A 20,078-nucleotide genomic window follows, 5' to 3' on the forward strand; every position below is an offset into this window, starting at 1 on the left:
TCAGGTGGAACCAGGTGAATTTTAATAGATGTACGGTTACAAGACTTGGAGAGGCAGGGATCCTGGAATGGAGAGTTTTGCACCTGACCTTTGGGATTCCAGAGAATGAAAGATTTTCTGTGAACCCCATTGTCTTATCTTATTACGTGTCAGACTCCCAAAGAAGGGGAATTATGAAAGCAAATGGCCAGCCTCCTTCCTGAACACTCCATCCTGCTGGGAGGCAGTGATGGAGGCCAACAGCAGACACGAGGCCTGAAGAAGCGGTACCTGAGCCAGACCCCGACGTGGAGAGGTCGTAGACGAGATCCTGGAGCGTCTTGTCCTTGGAGAGACACATCTCACACGAGGGGTCCTCCACGTCCAGCCTCTGGCGGTTGTGATAGACGCGCTGATGATAGTTAATGACAAGGAAAACAATGATGATGATGAGAAACAGGAGGAACACTGGGCCGGCTATAATGCCCACCAGCTCCACAGGGCCCCACATGGAGGGGTGCTCAGGCTCCTTGAGGTGACCTGGGTCAGGTGAGAGAGGAGAGGGAAAGAACAGAGTAAAAATGAGGGAACGCCATGGCCTCATTTTTCCCCGGCTCCTCCCTCCAGGTGGAAACGCCCTTTTCCTCTCCCTGTGTTCAAGGTGCCCTTGATCTCTCTGGTCTTACTGGGCTCTGTATCTGCCTGGATGCTCTCAGATACAAACCTCTCTAGTTAAGGTACCCTTTGCAACAGTCAAACCCACAACCCGCTCTGTAATTTCACAGCATTTCATGGCGCTCTTCCCACCTCCACGCCCCAGGCACGTGCCATGTTCTGCTCCCCGACTTGTGACGGCCTCCTGAAGCTCGGCCTGGTCTCTCTCTTCCTCCTCTCACCTCCCCAGTCATACCTCCTAAGTGGCGGACCTGCGAAGGGTGGTGTCTAATACTCCTCAGCCTTGACGGCCGTCCTTTCCAGCTCTAGTTCCTCTTCCCATTTTGCCATCACCATCACACCAGAAGCTTCCTTCAGATGGCTTAGGGGCCGCCTCCTTCGGGATCAGTCCCAGGCCCTCCCGTGGGGACCCCTGCCTGGCTCTTCCACATCTCACCAGCCACCAGTGGCTGCTCAGCCACGACCCACATCGCAGCTTTCACCTCTGTGGCTCACTCGACAATCTGTTTCCCCCATCCTCGGACCTACAGACCGGACCTGGGAGGAATGCCATCCCATGTCACCTCCGGGAGCATCAAAAAGGCACCTTTACCTATCCTCCAACAAAGGGGTGGGGGCAGAGTAGGGAAGGATGAAAATGACAGGGGTGCCCTACCTCCACGATGAGCCAATAGTCCAACAAGGGTGTCCACTCACCGCTGGGCACCCTCAGGTCGATCTTGTTGCAGAAGTCAGTATAGCAGCAGTGCGTGTTGCGCAGGTCCTCGGAGCTCAGGCAGTAGAAGGGCTTCCCGGCGGGGACCAGCTCCACTTTGGGGATGCAGGTGCGCACATGGTGCTCCATCCCGTCCAGGTTGAAAATGGAAACCATGCAGGCCCCATCTGTCTCACACGTGTAGTTGGCCTGTAAGCAGCTGGTGCACGCACAGAGCAGAGCTGAGGGAAGTTTGGGAGCGGACACTGACATCAGTGGTGAGGTCTTATCCCAGGTCCTTTCCCAGACTTAGAATACAATCCCCCAGCACACTTGATGTTCCAAAATAAGGCGCTTTTACAGAGATGGGGCCAGAAAGATGACATCGTCAGTGGGGGCCCAACCTTTGCACCTGTTTATTCTGCTCACAACAAGGCTTTCTGGGTCCCACCACTGTCCTCTAAGTGCTCTAGTTTATGCCTACAAGAAACAGAGAAACTGCCTTTTTAACTTTTAGACTTTGACTTATTAAAAAAAATTGTTTTGTGGCTAGGAAAGCCCGAGGATGGGAGGAAGGCACCTTCCCTTCGGAGACTAGAGGACCCCTCTCCCCACGTACTCTAGCTGACACCACCCGGGTTCCCTGGAGCCATCCATCATCAACCCCATCTCCTTTCTCTGCACCAGGAACGCCCACAGTTTCCTGAATGCAGTGTGCGTGCTCTCACACATGCTTTTGCTGCAATGCTTTTTTTCCTAGCTAATGCTTACAAGTTCTTTAAGAGTCAGCTTAAACGTCACTTCCTTTGAAAAGCTTCCCGACTAGTCCAACAACCTCCTCCATCCTTTAGTCCCCAGCAGGTGCCCCTCTCAAGAGGGGGCAAAAAGAACACCCTCCAAAGAAGATAATATTAGTGCCTGCTTCATACAGTCATTGTGAGGATTAAATGAGCTAATGTACAGAAAGTGCTCAATAAATCTAACCCATTCTGAAAGACAACTGGATATCACTTTATTTTTTTATTTATTATTTTTTTAAAAATTTATTTATCTTATTTATTTATTTTTGGCTGCATCGGGTCTTCGTTGCTGTGCGCGGGCTTTCTCTAGTTGAGGCAAGCGGGGGCTACTCTTTGTTGCGGTGTGCAGGCTTCTCATTGCGGTGGCTTCTCTTGTTGAGGAGCACGGGCTCTAGAGCGCAGGCTCAGTAGTTATGGCACACGGGCTCAGTAGTTGTGGCTCATGGGCTCTAGAGCACAGGCTCAGTAGTTGCGGTGCACGGGTCTAGTTGCTCTGCAGCATGTGGGATCTTCCCACACCACGGCTTGAACCCGTGCCCCCTGCATTGGCAGGTGGATTCTTAACCACTGCGCCACCAGGGAAGCCCTGGATATCACTTTTAAAAGCACTATATATATATATATATATATATATATATATATATATATATATGTATAAATTTTTTTTTTCTTTCAAATAGGTAGTGCACACAATCATCTCTGGAACTAGTGAGTTTGGCTGGGTGTGTATTATCCGTAAGTGTGCACTGTTGACAGGAAATTACTGTAAATGAATTTGGTGCCTCTGAAAGCCAGCTCGGCAGTCCTGGAATCTGAAATCCTTTATTTATCCGTCTAACAAGAATAGCACAGACAGCAGCCGTTGGTTCTCCCCAGCACTGTCTCCCATGAGCCTAACCCAGCCCTGACCCCTTGGGATGGGCAGGAGGGTGGCTTGAGCCACTAGGATACTGAGGGTGGGACTCACAGTGCTGAACAGAGCATTCACCCCGCGGGGATGCAGGTGGCAGGGCCCACCCGAGGCCCCGACTGGACACTAAGCGAATACTATCTGGATCCCAAGAGGGAACATATTCAAACTATGGCCCCTGGAGAAGAGACATTTATGACCAGTCCCGTGAAAAACCAGCCTGTCGTAACTCACCCCTTTCGGCTGTAAACAGTCTATCTTTGTCTCTTCCTCTAAAACACTGGAAGGCATCTCCTGGCTTTTCAAGTCCAAAGACAGATTCTAAATATCTCAGGGTCCAACCCCTTCCTTCCCCAGGCTTTCTGTAAGTGACACGATCCTTGCCATCCCCACCAAGGAAACAAAGGAGGGCGAGCACAGACAGGTAAACGGACAGTGTGGATCTTCACTGCACCGCCTGTGGGATTTTTCTCACAGTGTCTGATCAGAACCCTTTCTTCTGGGAGAAATTCCAAAACACGCAGCTACCTGCTGAAGGGCTCGGGTAGTGTTATATTTTAAAGGCAGGAAGTTTAAAGCAGGTACCCTTTAGACTAGGATCCCAAACATAAAAGGAATTTTAAAAGTAAATTCCTCCTAAATTTCCTTCTTCTTGCTAACTGAAATTTACTTCTGCGACTCTCAGAACACTCTGCCCAAACCTCTGTGACTCACCCTGGAGTCCTGACTACTCATCCACGAGTGCAAACGCCCATTCCTCTTTGTGTCAACGGGGACGTTCGGGCACAAAAGGGGTCCCCGTGGCGCGCACACCTCTCAATACACGCGCCCCGACGTCCGGCGATGAGAACAGCCTCAGGTCTATTTTGGGAAGCAAGAAGGGAAAGCGAACAACTCCCAGAGGGCTATTCTGAGCACAGTGGGACACGCGGGCCAGACCCGTAGCCGCCTTTGGAAAAGCAGCTCACTTCGGAGTCCGTCAATTAGCAGGCAGGGAACCAGAGCCTCTGCTCCCAGACATGCACTCTCCTTTCCTTGGTTCATGGCCTCTTTCACAGTGATTCATTCTGGAGAACGAGCACACCCACACGTGGCTCATTATTTTTGGGAAGTACTTAAACAATCTTGGTGTAAGACAGGAAAGAACAAAAGTGGTGAAATCTATGCTAGACGGGACGGAGGACGGAACTGGGAGCAGGGCCATGCGGCTTCGTGATAAGGATTGGGCAATAAGCCCCTGACTCTATCTGGGCTTCGGCCGCCCAGCCAGAAAATACCATTTATGTTACAGAGATGGTATGAAGATCAGCCCACATCTGCTAAGTGCCGTGGGTACTCTGAGAAGACTGCTCACATCTGTGTACATCTCTGCTTTTACAGAGTGAGAAGTCTGAAAAAGCTATTTTTGCAATAACCATCACACCTGCCCACACCCCTGCAGAGGTTCAGTTAGTCACTGTCACTAGAGCCACAGCAGAGCATCAAGGCAGGAACAGGCCACACAGACCCAGTGCTCAAATACCAGCTCTAGCGTTAGTCGCATGGCCTCGAGCAAGTCAGTAACCTTCCTGCACCCCAGCTGCCTAATCTGTAAAGTGGGACTGTTAATTAGTTCACAGGACTACGTAAGAATCACATGAAATAAGAGATTTAAAAAGTGCTTTGCAAATAGATGCTCAATGAATTTTAATCCCTCCCTTCAATGTAAAACTCAAGTAAACACATCCACGTACAATGTGTCTCTCGAACCACTGATGAGGAAGTGCCAAGTGACAGCAAGACCACAGCAAGGAACTGCTGTTTGAGTCTCAGCTCTGCCAGTAACTGGTCGCGTGGTTTGGGGCAATTCATTTAACCTTCCTGAACCTCATTTTCCTCACCATTAACCAGAAAGAAGGGGTTGAACCAGATGACCTCTAAAATCCTCCACTTGAAATCTGAATCAACTTTTGTTTTTAAATTCACATTGTCTGGATCACTGATTCAACACTGGGAAGTTCTGTTTTAATTCCATATACCTTTTCCTGAACTTTAAAGACAGACTAGTCTTTAAATTGTCTTCTGTTAGTATTCATTTTTCATTGAAACAAAGTAAGTGACAATAAAATTACAAAACATCTGAATTTACTAAAACTCTACTAGGACACTAAATCACAAACCTAATTTTGATTTCTTTGAAAAGTTAAATCTGGACTAATGATAACAGCTCTTTATAATCTGTTTCATAGTGACACATCAGGTGAAATCCGCCTACTACACATGGGTACATAAACAACACGTACCTAAAACTCTCAGTGTTCCATCACCAAAGAGTTACGTAGTAGAAACAACACAATCGGAAAAGCCAATGGCAGAAGAGTAACAAAACCAATCTACAGAAAAGCAATTAAAAAGTGGTCAGAGTGAAATTCTCACTAGCACAGCATTTTGTTACTAACAAGCTAGTCAAACCTGAACTAAAGACATTTTGGCAGGATTTGAACGTGGTGCCAAAGTATGATTAGAAGGCGGTCTGTGGTAGGATGTCAAAGCAAATTTGATTTGTGAGACAGGATGTGTTTGGAGGAAGGCTGACAAGTCCCGACCTGGGCAGACTCTGTCTCACTGCATGTTATGTAGGCACTAACACACTGGGCCTGAGCAAAGGCACCCCCACCGCAGGCCCCTCTCTCCTGCCCACGGCATACTCTAGGAGGATACAGTAAGGCTGTTGCTTACTGGAAATTCCCAAGAACCACCATCCAGGACTAAACTCACAGCCACTCAATCCACATCACCGGGGGACAGGATGTGGGAGGAGCAGGGTGGGGGCACCGACCTCAAAAGGTAAGAGGCATGCTGCAAAACACCCACCTTTGTGCTGGTAGATGAAGGTCCACGAATGTTTTAAAGCTACAGTTTCTATGATTTTTAGCTTATGTATATGCTCCTTGGGGATGGTAAGTTTCATCAATTTAGCGTGGAACAGGGTCCCATTTAGGGACACTAAACCTGCCTCTTCCAAGCTTCACTGGGCAACCTTCTAGTTCTACAGGAGCTAAAATGTGGTGCCCAAATAGCCCGTGCCACCCTTCCTCCTCACGATTTTACAACTTGATCATAAGCTGCCTCTGAGCCCTCATCTTACCAGATGGCAGCATCCATCAGGCAGGCCAAACTGATAAGAACAGCCTATTACAACCCATGATTATTTTAATTATTCTTCCATGGACCCTATCCAAACTCCCTACAGCTTACTTGGGATAGAACAAAGACTACAATTCTACACAACTCTGTGATCCTGAATAGCCAAGATGATCTTAGGAGGAAAAAAAAAAGAGAAAGAGAACAAAGTTGGAGGGCTCACACATCCTGATTTAAAACTTACTACAAAGCTACAGTTATCAAAACAGTATGCTACTCCCCGAAGTACAGACTATAAATCAATGGAATAGAATTGAGAGTCCAGAAACAAATCTATACATCTATCATCAACTGATTTTACACAAGAGTGTCTACAACATTTTGGGGGTGGCAAGACTAGTCTTCAACAAACGGTGCTGGACAACCAGAAATCCACATGCAAAAGAATAAAGTTGGACCATTACTTCACACCATATACAAAAATTAACTCAAAGTAAGTCAAAGACCTAAATATAAGAGCTAAAACTTATATTCGAAAACTTCTAAAACTTTTAAAATGAAAATAGGGGTATATCTTCATGACCTTGGATTTGGCAACAGTCTCCTAGATATCACACCCAAAACGCAAGCAACAAAAGAAAAATAGATGAATTGGCCTTCACCAAATTAAAAAATTTTTGTGTCTCAAAGGACAATATCAAAAGAGTGAAGAAAACAGAACTTACAGAATGGGAGAAAATACTTGCAAATCATGTATCTAGTAATGGTCTTGCACCCAGCATATGTAAAGAACTCTTAAAACTAAACAACAGGGCTTCCCTCATGGTGCAGTGGTTAAGAATCTGCCTGCCAACGCAGGGGACACGGGTTCAAGCCCTGGTCCGGGAAGATCCCACATGCAGCAGAGCAACTAAGCCTGTGCACCACAACTACTGAACCTGCACTCTAGAGCCGGCGAGCCACAACAACTGAGCCCTCGTGCCACAACTACTGAGCCCTCGTGCCACAACTACTGAAGCCCACGCACCTAGAGCCTGTGCTCCGCAACAAGAGAAGCCACCACAATGAGAAGCTCGTGCACTGGAAGGAAGAGCAGCCCCCACTCGCCACAACTAGAGAAAGCCCGCGTGCAGCAACAAAGACCCAATGCAGCCAAAAATAAATAAATAAATTTATATTTAAAAAACCTCAACAACAACAAAAAATAATTTTAAAACAGGCAAAGGACCTGAACAGACATTTCTCCAAAGATATACAAATGACCAAAAAGTACATGAAAAGATGTTCAACATCATCTCAAATGCAAATGAATTTCAAATTCAAATGTAAATCAAAACCACTTCACACCCACTAGGAAGGCCATAAGAAAGTGTTGGTGCAGACTCAGAGGAAACTGGGACCCTATACACTGACAGTAGGATCATAAACGGTGCAGCCACTATAGAAAACAGTTTGATGGTTCCTCGGTAAGTTAAACATTGAATTACCATATAACCCAGCAATTCCACTCCTAGGTGTATATCCAGAAGATTGAAAACAAGTGTTTAAACAAAAGCTTGTACTCGAATGTTCATAACAGCACTATTCACAACCGTCAAAAGGTGGAAACCCAAATGTCCACCAAACATAGAAAGGATAAACAAAATGTGGTATATTCATATGATGGAGTATTATTCAGCTATAAAGGGGAATAAACTACTGATATTCACTACACTGTGGATGAACTCTGAAACATTATGTTAATTGAAAGAAGCCACATACTGTATGGGTCCATTTATATTAAATATCCAGAAAGCATTATTAGTGGTTGTTAGGGGCTTGTTGAGCCTGGAACTAGAGAGTGGTGATGGTTTGTGTACCATTATGAAGGTACTTAACGCCACTGAATTATACACTTTAAAATGGTTAAATGTGTTCTACCACAATTTTTAAAATACCATAAATCTCTGTAAGATAGTATGTATAATATAATCTCAATTACAAAACAATAACAACAACCTAACACGAGCATACCAAAAAAAATGGAGGTACAGTGTCCTTCCCAAGTCCCTAGGCTCTCAGATGTCCCAGGAACCTGTAAACTCCTAAAGGAGGGAACCAGTGTCCTTCTCTTCTTCATTTTCTCACTGGTACCCAGCACAGTGATCCGCAAATAGCACCACGATTAATAAGTCTCATTCAACAGATCTCAGCCTAGCAATCTGAGAGGGAAGGGGCTCTGCCAGAGTGGACACGCTTTTATCCATTTTATATACCTGTCTACATTTTCATTTTTGAAAGAGTTTTACTGCTTTAAGAAGACAGAAAGAAAAAAGAAAGGGCTTCCCTGGTGGCGCAGTGCTTAAGAATCCGCCTGCCAATGCACGGGATACAGGTTCAAGCCCTGGTCCGGGAAATTCCCACATGCTGCGGAGCAACGAAGCCCATGCTCCACAACTACTGAGCCTGCGCTCTAGAGCCTGCGAGCCACGACTACTGAAGCCCGCGAGCCTAGAGCCCGTGCTCCGCAACAAGAGAAGCCACCGCGATGAGAAGCCCGCGCACCGCAACGAAAAGTAGCCCCCCGTTCGTTGCAAATAGAGAAAGCCCGCGTGCAGCAACGAAGACCCAACGCGGCTAAATATAAAAATAAATAAATTTAAAAAAAAAAAACAAAGAAAAAAGTTGTTCAGCAACTACTGATTTAGACAACTGCCAAAATGTTTATGAAAATCTTGAATCGGGTTTAAAAATGGAGGTGTCTGGCACTAAACTATCACAAAGTAGAGGTAATGTTTGTTTCTCCGGGGGGTGGGGGGTTGGGGGGAAGACAGCGGGTGACGCTGCAGAACTGACACAGTACCAGGCAAAAAAGTCCTGCTGCATTAAAATACGGCAATCAGATGCTATTACTAACAAAGACTCAAGCTGCATTTCCAGCTTTCACAATCGTCAGAATTAGATTGTAAAACTACACTAAAATAAAACAAAACAAAAACTCTTAAGCGCCCAAGAGCCATAATAAAGTCAAATTTTACATGTGTAGTTGGTGGTATCTAAAACATCCAAAAAGTATACTGGTAAAAAGCACTTATGAAAAAAATGTAACTGACTTAATAAAGGAAGCTATTTGTATGACGAGGGGGGAAAACGCACAGATTTAACAATAAGACATTTGATAAGCTTGGTATTTAATTTCAATCTGGGAAAAGGTCTCAGAGTGGGTTTTGCATAAAAGAAAGGTGTTTGAAAAGCCAGCTCCACACTATATCTATTCTACAAACTGCCTTTCTGACATTCTACTTGGAGACAAACCCAACCCCAGAGAGCTGTTTAAACAAGTCACCCTTAAGCCTCAGGTCTAGAGAATGAAAGCTTTGTTCTCACTCAAAAAAGACGTTTGATGTTTATGCTAAGGAGACCTGTCACTGCGACTTAACTTATGGCTGACGGTAAATGCCTGAACATCTAGCAAGGGCCCACCTGCTGCCCAGGAGAACGTCAAGGTAAAGCTGGAAGGAGTGGCATCACTATGACAGAGCATGTCCAGTGTTCCTGGGACCTAAGTGTACAGACTCAGCTGTCACATTCAGACTGCCTACTAGTAACTTGGTATTTCTCCTTTACTGACACGTTTATATTGACGTGTACAACCATTCTGTTTTCTTTCTTTGCTGTACTTAAGCAGACACACTCGTGGCTCATTAGAGCAGGGGACGGTATTTATCAGTGGCAGTCCTATTTGCTTCCTGACCTACTTACTATACTATGGATGTGTGGAGAGGCCACAGTGTACATCACAGTTTTGAGGGAGAAGAGGGATAGGAATGACTGTTTCAGGCAACTGGGACAATGAAGGAGAAAACAAAATCAGCCAGGACGGAGAATAAAACTAGAGGTTGAGATCAAGTTCATCTGGCTGGAATAAAATGGGTAGGTGGTAGAATAAACAGAGTAGAATAAACAGAGATGCAAGAGGTGAGGTAGGAAGTGTGATTAGGATGTTCCAAGCAAGTCACAAATGTTTGCAGCATTTTGAAAGACTGGGATAAAAACTGTACATACAGGAGACAATAAAATTACAGCAGGACAGAACTAGAATTATTTACCTAGGATTTTGCTGAGAGGATGGAAAAGAGACGAATGAATTCTATTAAATTATTAAGTACTTAAAATACGCAAGGCTCTGTGATAGGACGAAGACATATAAAGAAAAATAAGGTAGCTCCTAGCATCAATTTTTAGGGGGTAGAGAAGCGAGAGTGGGAGAAGCAGAAAACTATAAACCAGTGTGAACCTCTATACCACTGATATGGACCAAAGAGAAAAGCAGAGAGGATGGAGTCACTGGCTGGGGGATAGGAGGAAGACAAAGTGGGTCCCACACTGGAGGATGGCTGGATTTGGACTAGGCTAAGAAGAGAAGGCCAAGACCAAGAAAAGCACAAGGCGTGTTAGGTCCAAAGTAAAGAGATGTGACAACAACGCCATGGTTCCAGTCAGAGACAAGGGCAGTAAGGGAGACTAGGCCAGACTGCATGGATTGTGATGCCAGGCTAAGGGGTCTGGAGTTGATCCTGGAGGCCACAAAAAAGTGACACAGAAGGTGCACTTTCCAAAGTTAAATCCAGTGGTAGGAAGGATGACAAGGGAGAGACAGGAGGCAGGGACTGGTTAGAAAGCTACTTTAATAGTCATTACAGTACACAGTAGAGTGCAGGATTTAGAGCATATGCTTTGGAGTCAGACAGACTTTAGGCCCACCGCTTAACCTCTCTATGTCCCAGTTTTCTCATCTGTAAAATGGGGATGAGAGTGCCTCAGAGAACAGTTGTACAGAGTAAGCGATGTAGCACAAAGGCTCAGTGTAACACTTGAGTAGACAGTATACATTCAGTAAATCAGGTGCTTTTATCACTGCTGTCATCCTAGTGAATGAGAAGGGTCAGAGCTCTTTGTGGTTTTACGGTTCTTCTCACAAGCAGAAGTCAATTTGTGTGTAAACGTCTCAATGGCAAGGACAGACTCGCTCCTCAGTATCCCTCTCAACACTAAGCTTGGCCCTGCGTATTAGGAATGAACGTTGACTGAACGTGATTCAAGCTTATCTACTACAAGTGTAGAATGTAATGTATACAAACATACACCAAGACAATATGCAAAGATTTGGGGTAAGGCAGGTTCGACACAAATACTTATTTAAAAAAATATCCTTCAATTCACAAGTTGAGATTCCTCAACTCAAAACATCAAAACCATCTAAAAAGTTTATCTCCAAAGCACCCACCATCTCCTCTCTCCTCCAAACACTCACAAATATCTAGGAAAAGGCAACAGGCAGTAGGTGAAAGCCACATGTGGTCAAAGGACTTCTTTCCACATGCAAGGTCCATCCATGGGATGACAGGGTACCAGGTCTCAAGGAGCCGCAAGCCTATCTTGGGAGAGTTCTGTTGTTTCCCTCTCCTGTTTTCCTTCTCCTCACATCACCATCTGACTCACCACACACACATTTTTAAAAACAACACCTATTTCCTATTTCACAGTTTCTGCAGGTCAGAAGACCAGGTGCAGCATGACTGATGTCAGCTGGGGCTGCTTTCTCACCTAGGGCTGGGGCCTCTCTCAAACCCACTCGTTGCTGCCAAACTCTAATGCCCCGTGGAAGAAGGACTAAAGCCCCCATTCCCCTCCTCGCTGATGACCAGGGACCACTCAGCTCCTGGTCAGCCTGCAGCTCCTGCTCATGCGGCTCCCATGGGCAGTTCATACATGGATGTTTACTTTCTTCCAAGCCAGCTGGAGCATCTCTGCCTTCCTCTTCTGCAATCAGCTGAGAAAATGCTCTGCTTTCAAAGGGCTAGCCTGATGAGGTCAGGCCCACTACGGTAGCCTGCCTACCTGGAGGTGCACTGATTTAACCCCTTCACAATACAGTTGACCCTTGAACAACTCAGGGGTTAGGGGCACTGACCACCATGGAGTCAGAAACCCACGTATAACACAACAATCATCCCTCTGGATCTGTGGTTCCGCATCCACGGATTCAACCAACCTTGGACCGTACAGTACTCTAGTCTGTATTTACTGAAAGAAATCCAAGTATAAGTAGACCCATGCAGTTCATACCCACGTTGCTCAAGGGTCAACTGTACTACCTGCATTCATGTGTGACTGAGTAACCGGGAAAAGGTGTGTATGTACCTAAGGCTAGGAAACTTGAGGAGAGGAGAGCAGCGGGGGGACTGTGGTAGACAGAATCACCCTGTACTTTATTTCTTTATTGTCTATTTCACCAGCCAGAAGGTACACTTCACCAAGGAAAGCATTTGTCTCCTTTGGCTTACTGTTGTATCCCTGCACCTACAGCAGTGCCAGGTATATGGTAGGTGCTCAAGGGTTAAAGGAACCTTTAGATCACCATAGCAGTATTCGATATACGTATATATATACCTGTTTAGTTTATTCACAGGCTGGAAACGGGACTCCTAACTGTATACATTAAACTTTTGGTTCAGTGAAACCATTCAGGAATCCTGGGAATTCCACATCATATAATTTTCTCTCTGCCACAATCACTGTATGGCTTTTAACAAGATACAGTCGATTCTCGTTATTCGTGGATTCGTATCTGTGAATCTGCCCACTTGCTAAAATTTATTTATAACCCCCAAATCAATACTCTCAGTGCTTTCATGGTCATTTGCAGACATGCGCAGAGTGGTGAAAACTTTGAGTCACCCAATGCACACGTTCCCGCTGAGGCTGAACAAGGCAATGCTCTGGCTTCTTGTTTCAGCTCATACTGTTAATATGTGTCCTTCTCATGGTATGTTCAGTGCCAGGCTTTTTGTGTTTTTCCTTGGTGATTTCACTGTTTAAGACAGCCCCCAAGAGCAGTAGCTTAGTGTCCCGAAGCTCGAGAAGACAGTGACGTGCCTTACGAGAAAGAAAATACATACACTGAATAAGCTTCATTCAGGCATGCATTATAGTGCTCTTGGCCCTGAGTTCAATGTTAATGAATCAACAGTGTAAATTAAATGAGGTGTCTTTAAACAGAAACACGAACAACACAAGGTTATGTACCAATCAGCTGATGAAAACGTGTGACCAGCAGCTGCAGGGACCTAACCTTGTGTCTCCCCCAGGAGCAGTGGTCCAGTATTTGCGAATCCTGTGTTCAAGTGGGCCTCACAGAACACAGTTACGGCAAATAACACGACCTGACTGGATTAGCCCCATTTTACAGACGAAACAGTGAAGCGGACAGGGATGTGAAGTGGCAGTCCCCCGCGCACTCCAGCACACCATCCTGTTTTATGGCCTTCACAGCCCTCATGACTGATAACTGTGTTTACTCATTTATTTTCGGTCTGAGCCACTGCAATAGTCAGTTCCATGAGAGTTCGGGATTCTTGTCCACCTTGTTCCCTGTTACCTCCTCATGCCAAGAACCATTCCAGGCACATACCCAACGGAATGAATAAAGAAACCTCCTATATGTAATTGTGTAAATATCAGGGGGATTGATACTTTAAAGGGAAAGGCAGTTACTTTCATCGTGTTAAACTCAAAATATTTAGCGAGACAAATGCAGGCTTCAGACTAAGTGGAGAGAGAAGAAAACCCGAAAAGAACACCAGAGCTGCCTGAAGTGGCACTGTCTCAGACACCCGTGGGCAGGTAAGACTGCTGGGGATGGCAGCTGCACAGCTGCACCAAGCTCCCGAGACTCTACAGAGGAAGAAGAAAGCTACACTCTGGAACGGTATTTATCCGCGACGGAAAAGCCAGCAAGCAGAGAGAACAGGCAAGAGCAGAGATGCTGCCTCCAGGCCCAGCCGCACGTTGAACCACGTGTGAGAGAAGCTGAGGAGAGCAAAACCCGAGAGCTGGACTCGAACCTGGCCGTGATGCCGCCCCTGCAGAGTGACAGAAATGTAGCCGAGACTGCCGGGGACTGACGGCTCCGGAGCCGATTCCCTTCAAAGGTTTGGACACTCCTAGGCCAGGCGGAACTGATGGGCTCCGGAGGCCCGCAGCACTTCCAGCATCAGGGGGAACTGATGAGCAAAAGGACTCCAGGATTTTCTTCTTGTGAATACAGAGAGGAAAATGAGGTAAGACCCTCTTACATCAACCCTACTGTAACAGACAAATAGCACAAGAACTCGAGACAAAGAGGCGGGATTCCAGAATTAATGTTCACGGCTGCTCTGAGCAAAAACTGAACAGTAAACAATAAGGATTTCAAAATTAAAACAAAAGAGCCACTTCAGGATTCTAATTTAACCTTCAGAAATAAAGAAGATCTCAAGCACCGTGGACTGAGAATTCCATTCCACCTCAACACCCCGTACTCCTGAGTTAGTATGAGAACAGACCGCGACGCAATTCAACTCGTGCTCCAAAATGCAACAAGCAGCTTCAACAGGCCATGCTGGAAGAAGCAGCACACCTCATCATCATCTCCTGATTCATATTTTGGTAGCAAGGTTACAATTAGCTCACCGGTGGAGAATAAACCTATTTATAACACAGCAGTCCACCTGAAAGACACAATCATCTAAAAAGGTTTTTAGACAAAAATGAAGCGCAGCTTCTTCCTGTACTGACTGCAGATTCCCAAGGTCCTTTCAGATGAAGTCCTCAGTCTAACCTTCCTGTGTTCACAGGCACCATTCTGGCCACCTCTCAGCCTCCATGTTCTTATGTAACATTTACATAGTGCCATAAACATACCCGGCGTTGCGTAAGAATTAAAACCTTGCCAAACCAATAAAGCCTAAAGCAGGTCACTCCCTCCAGACTGCCTTTGATTAGCAAAGGTATGCTGCCCGGCCTAAGATGTAAGGGCCTGTCAAGAGACAGAAATTAACTTGAGGAAATCTGAACCGGGTCCACAGAAATGCACAAAGAAGAAGAAATTAACCACACTGTGACATATGATGCTTCTATCAATCCCAAGAATTACTCTGCCCCATAAGATAAAAAGTAACCCAACATTGCCTGGTCTCTGAAGTCAGAAACTGTGTCTAAAAATACCTCCCAGCCAACTGGCTATCAGTAAGTCAGTCTCACAAATGTCCCAATAAGAGCAACACAGACCAGTTCCTTACTTTACAGAGGCAAAACTGAGGCAGTCACAGAAAGGTTAAGTGCCTTATTCAAGGACAACCTGTAAGGGAGCAAAGTTCAGGGGCTGGAAACCAGCCTCCTCCCTCCATCTGGCTCTAACCTTTAACCAGAGTAGCCATTTTATTGTTTTAATCACATCTGTTCCCGGAGCTCTTAACAAAACTAATCTGAGATTCTCTTTTTCTCTATGAGAGTTCACTTTCACCGTAGTTCGAATTCATGTCCACTCAACAAAATTACAAGACTTGGCCTGAAATTAAATTTTTAGTTTACTCACAGAAATTAAAAATATTCCTATCAGAACCTCAAATGTCTCCCTTGTTACTTTTGTCTTAAGAAATAAATATCACGCTCTCCTGCCACTAATTCAATTTTACATTTTCAAGTACTAATGTGAAAATTCCAAAGGCAGGCCTTAAAACATGGCCCACCTATCAAATGATGCTGTTTATAACCTGGAACTCATGCTTCTTATCACTGGCCTTTTACTAAGTCGACATTAGTTCACTATTTAACGCAGACACCGACCCCTTGCTGCCCTCATGTCCTGTCCAAGTACCAGGCATCAGGGCTGGCTGGTTCTGTCATTCCTCCAGCCCGCCTCGAGGATCACAACAGAGGAAGTGCAGGGGAGGACAGCAATCAACTTCTTGTTATCCCACAGCCTCTATTTTCCCAGAACTGATGTCTTACTTGAAGCCTTTTGCAACAGTGGTCTCTGTAGCATGCACTATTGGCAACTAGATGTGTCCCGGAAAAAAATGTAGTGTCTGGCCAAATTTAAAGGCCTTCGAGAATGCTTGCTGGACACACAACCTAATTCCCAATTTACCAAAAAAAGAAAGCAACTTCCTATCATGCCCACCCATCCTCACGCCAACAACATCCATTTCAGGAAGGTTACGGAAAATGAACTCTGCCCCATTCAGAACCAGCTGGATTATCAATTAAACATTCAAGGCTCACAACAAGAAATATCCCACCAGACACTACACCAAACCAACAGGGACACGGCTGTTAAAAATCTTGGATATATTAGGAACAGGATACAAATTCCTATGGAAGGAATTTAAAGATTTATTCATCACATGTAAAATAACAAACCTGAAGGCTGAGTCTCCTTACTTACTACCCTACTAGAGAAATAACATCGTGTTACACACTCCAAGAACATGGCCCATAATAAGGCCCAGCAAACAACATTCATGAAAACCATTAATTTACCACCAACGTCAGACTGTGTGCATACACCTTCACCATGTCTATCAGACCCCACGACGCATTACCTATGCCACAGAGCAGCGAAGACCCAGGAACACGCGTGAGGTGCCTTAGCAGAAGCATTAGCCTGTGAACAAAGACCCCACCGCACAGGCTGCACCACTGGGAACAAATATCAAGGCTGGAGGTAATGAACTTGTTTTTGAGACTCCAAAGTGGGATGAGGTCTTTTGTTGATTGTCTGGTTTACGAAGGAAGCCAGAACCCACCTAAGAACCATTCTTTTTAGTGGAGAGAAGAGAGCCACAGGACATATATTTGATCTCCCACCGCTGGAAGGTTAGGGGCTGCCGAGAAGTCAAAGCAGCAGGCTTTGTACATCGGGAGCCGATACAGACCTGGATCAGCTCTCCCAGATCTATCTGTGGGTCAATAATCACTTCAATATAACTGCCAAGTATAACCTTCATCTGCTACCCCAATGCCAACACGCATTTGTGAGGCTGCCCCCCAAGCCTCACAAACAAGACACCCAGCTGAGTGTCCCACAGAAAGGGGCTACCTCTGCAGCGGGAAGGGTGCGGGTGCTACCAGGGAGCAGAAGCCTGTGGGGTTTGGAAGGTAAGGGGTGTGTGAGGTGGGGGAGTGTGTAGGGAAGGGGCTGTGCGGGAAGGTAAATAAATCCTGCCCAAGGGCCGGGAGCGGCTCCAGTGCTGGGGTCTTTAAATGATCTTGGGGGTGGGAGGCAGGTTCTAGGATGTCACCTGAAAGGCATCCACAAAGTGACGAAGTGAATGGGCCCCCTGGGGTAGGGTGGGAGAGGCGAGGTGAAAAGCAAATACACCTAGATGCAGATTAACTGTTCTGGAACTAGGTTTCCTAGGGTTCGAGAGATTCCAAAGCCAAGCTCCCAAAACGTTTAGGGCCCTGTTGGTCCCATTGCCTCCACAGAGCTTCCGCGGGGCATGTGTATTGGAGGGGTGGGGGGGGCTGGCCCCACTGAACTCAAGGGACTGCGCGAAGGGGAAATGTGACTCGCTTTCCCAGAACATTAGAGAGGAAGGAGAAGGAGGGGAAGAGGCACCCCGAGCGCAGGAGCTCAAGGAAAGGTTTGAGACCCCTTCCCCTTTCATCTGAGGTGCGCAAGGACTCTCAACATGAGGATACCTCGGAGAGGCAAAGACCCCATCGCCCGAGCCCCACAATCTTGGCGGGAGAAAAGGCGCCCCCCAAGGAGCATCTGGAGAGAGGGAACGAAGACCACCGCCCCTGGACATGCTGAGGGGCAGAAACGTGGACCTCCAAATACTGGGGAAGGAAGCCCGCACTCCCCTCTATGGAACATGGGGGTGCTGGGAGCGCGACCCCCGAGAGCTCCCCGAATCCAGTTTCGCCGGGAAGAGGGATCAGGTTCCCAGGGGCCCGGCGTGAGCTCGGTCCCGGCTGGACGGCCGCGCCTCGGGGGTCGGGGAAAGCCGACTGGGGGTCACCACGACTCCCCCGCGCCCCCCGCCCGGCCATATTGAGTGCGTGGGGAGGGGGCGCGCTGTAGCCAGGGGCCGCTGCGCGAGGCCTCGCCCTCGCCCGGCCCTCTCCATCCTGGCCCCCGCCCCGGGACTCACCCTGGATCCCCCGGGGCCCGGACCCGCCGCTGCCGGCCAGCAGGAGAACAACAAGGAGGAAGAAGGAGGAGGCTCCAGCCGACTCCGCCATAGTAACCACCACCACCGCCGCCGCCGCCGCCGCCGCCGCCGCCGCCGCCGCCGCCGCCGCCGCCGCCGCAGCCCAGCAGCGCCCAGCGCGCGCGCGCGCGCCCCCGGCGCCTCCCCTCCTCCCGCGGCCCGGCTCCCGCCTCCCTCTTCTCCGCCCGGCGCCGGCACGTGCACTCCCGGCGGAGCCGGCGCCGCGGCCGCCGCGCGCGCCCCCGAAGGGCGGGGCCGGGTGCGCGCGGGCGCCCGCCTTAAAGGGGAGTGTCCCAGTTAAAGGGGTGGGAGGGGTTCGCGCCTCGGCCAACCTCACCCGTGGGTGCAGAGCGCGGCGCAGAGGAGGCCGAGCCGGACACGCGACTTCTGCTCTGTCCTGCGCTCCCCGCAGCGCAGCGTGATCTTAACGGCACCGACCCCCATCCCCCGCATCGAATGTTCTACGAGTGCCGTGCGTGTTCCCGTTCCCTTCATCCCTACTGCTTAGCCTCAGGCTCCCGTCACGTCCCATCGCGATCGTCGCAACCGTCTCCTAACTAGTCTCCCAGCCCCAAGTGGCCCCTTGCGATCCGCAGGACGCACAGCCACCTGTGTGATCGAATCATGGGATGCCCCTTTTCAGAACGTACCGGGCTTTTTAATGACAGTACTCAGTCTTGGTGAGGGTGCCGTGTGAAGCACTCCCACTCTGCTGTAGGTAGAACCCTTTTGGTAAACAATTTGGCATTACGTATAAAATGTCTTAGAATGTTCATATCCCTATCCCCTGTCTTCAAGAAATAACAGAGATGAGGACAAATATTTGTGAGAAATGTTAACTGTTACATGTTCATCATTGTAAAAAGCTGGAAACAAGTACTCAATAATAGAAGACAAATTATGGACCATCCATATGATGGAGCATTACTTAGTAATTAAAAATTATGGTTGTAAAAATAATGACGTGAGAAAATGTCCATGAGATGTTAAATGCAAAAGCAAAATACAAAACTGTTTACAGTACTGTTCTAATTTTGTTGACACTATATATCTGCATGGCAAAAGACTGAAAAGAAATTGCCAATATTATCAGTAGTTATCACCAGAATAATTTTTTACTTTTTCTGTAAACATTTCAGTATTTTCTAAATATTTTACAAATAAGCTAGTGTTACTTTCAAATTTAGAAAAAAATGCTTATAAAAGGTAAACTGAATCACCCATATCTTTCTGAAAAGAGTTCACTTTCCTTAGCTTGAAAAAGCGCTTGAGATCACAAAAAGGACAGGGTTTTGGACCCAGAGTTCTGGATCTGAAACCTCCTTTTCTTACTAACTGGCATGAAAACGTAGGCAAGCTTTTTAACCTCTCTAAGCACAATTTCATCATCTGAGATGTAAGGGTGGAGAGGATGACCAAAGGTGGGAGTCGGGGTAGGGGGGAGCTTCTCAAATGGAATCCCCACCTTTGAAGTTGTCACAAACCTGAAGAACACCCCTCCTCATATAAAGAAAAAAACTGGACTGTAGACACACTCCCCAGACACAACTCACACACAAACACACATGTGCAAAGTCTTGCAGAGGCACCATGTACACAAGAGTCAGTAGCTGGATGAGCAAACACCTTATTTTTATACTGCTCTGCCTCAGGCCCCCAAAATGGGCATTCCCCCCTCCATTTTATCTAACTGGTCTCCCAAACTCTGTTCCACCCACCCTTAAGGGCTCCCAGCTGTGGCGGGCACGGTGTAAGGTTACTGTGTTAGTTTCCTAGGGCTGCCTTAACAGAGTACCACAAACTGGGTGGCTTAAAAGAACAGAAATTTATTCTCTCAATTCTGGAGGCTAGAAATCTGAAACTAAGGGGTCAGA

The 20,078-nt window shown here is 47.0% G+C and overlaps 1 protein-coding gene across 12 annotated transcripts in view; it reads right to left on the reverse strand.

Annotated features, from left to right (window-relative positions):
• The window catches only part of ACVR1B (activin A receptor type 1B), a 31,723-nt gene extending 13,488 nt beyond the window's left edge, over positions 1-18,235 (reverse strand). For 8 of the 12 annotated variants that reach the window (XM_065887043.1, XM_065887040.1, XM_065887039.1 and 5 more), the window contains exons 1-2: positions 1,351-1,582; positions 271-519 (exon numbers count right to left, since the gene is read on the reverse strand). In XM_065887043.1, the coding sequence (XP_065743115.1) occupies positions 271-519; positions 1,351-1,525 (424 nt within the window). In that variant the 5' untranslated portion in view covers positions 1,526-1,582. Of the gene's footprint in view, positions 1-270; positions 520-1,350; positions 1,591-18,144 lie in introns of those variants that run through there. The other 4 variants (XM_065887036.1, XM_065887035.1, XM_065887045.1 and 1 more) reach the window with 2 other exon arrangements.
• Positions 18,236-20,078: the final 1,843 nt, after the last annotated feature.

This window comes from Phocoena phocoena, chromosome 11 (genome assembly GCF_963924675.1).
Source record: "Phocoena phocoena chromosome 11, mPhoPho1.1, whole genome shotgun sequence".
NCBI classification, from domain to species: Eukaryota; Metazoa; Chordata; class Mammalia; order Artiodactyla; family Phocoenidae; genus Phocoena; species Phocoena phocoena.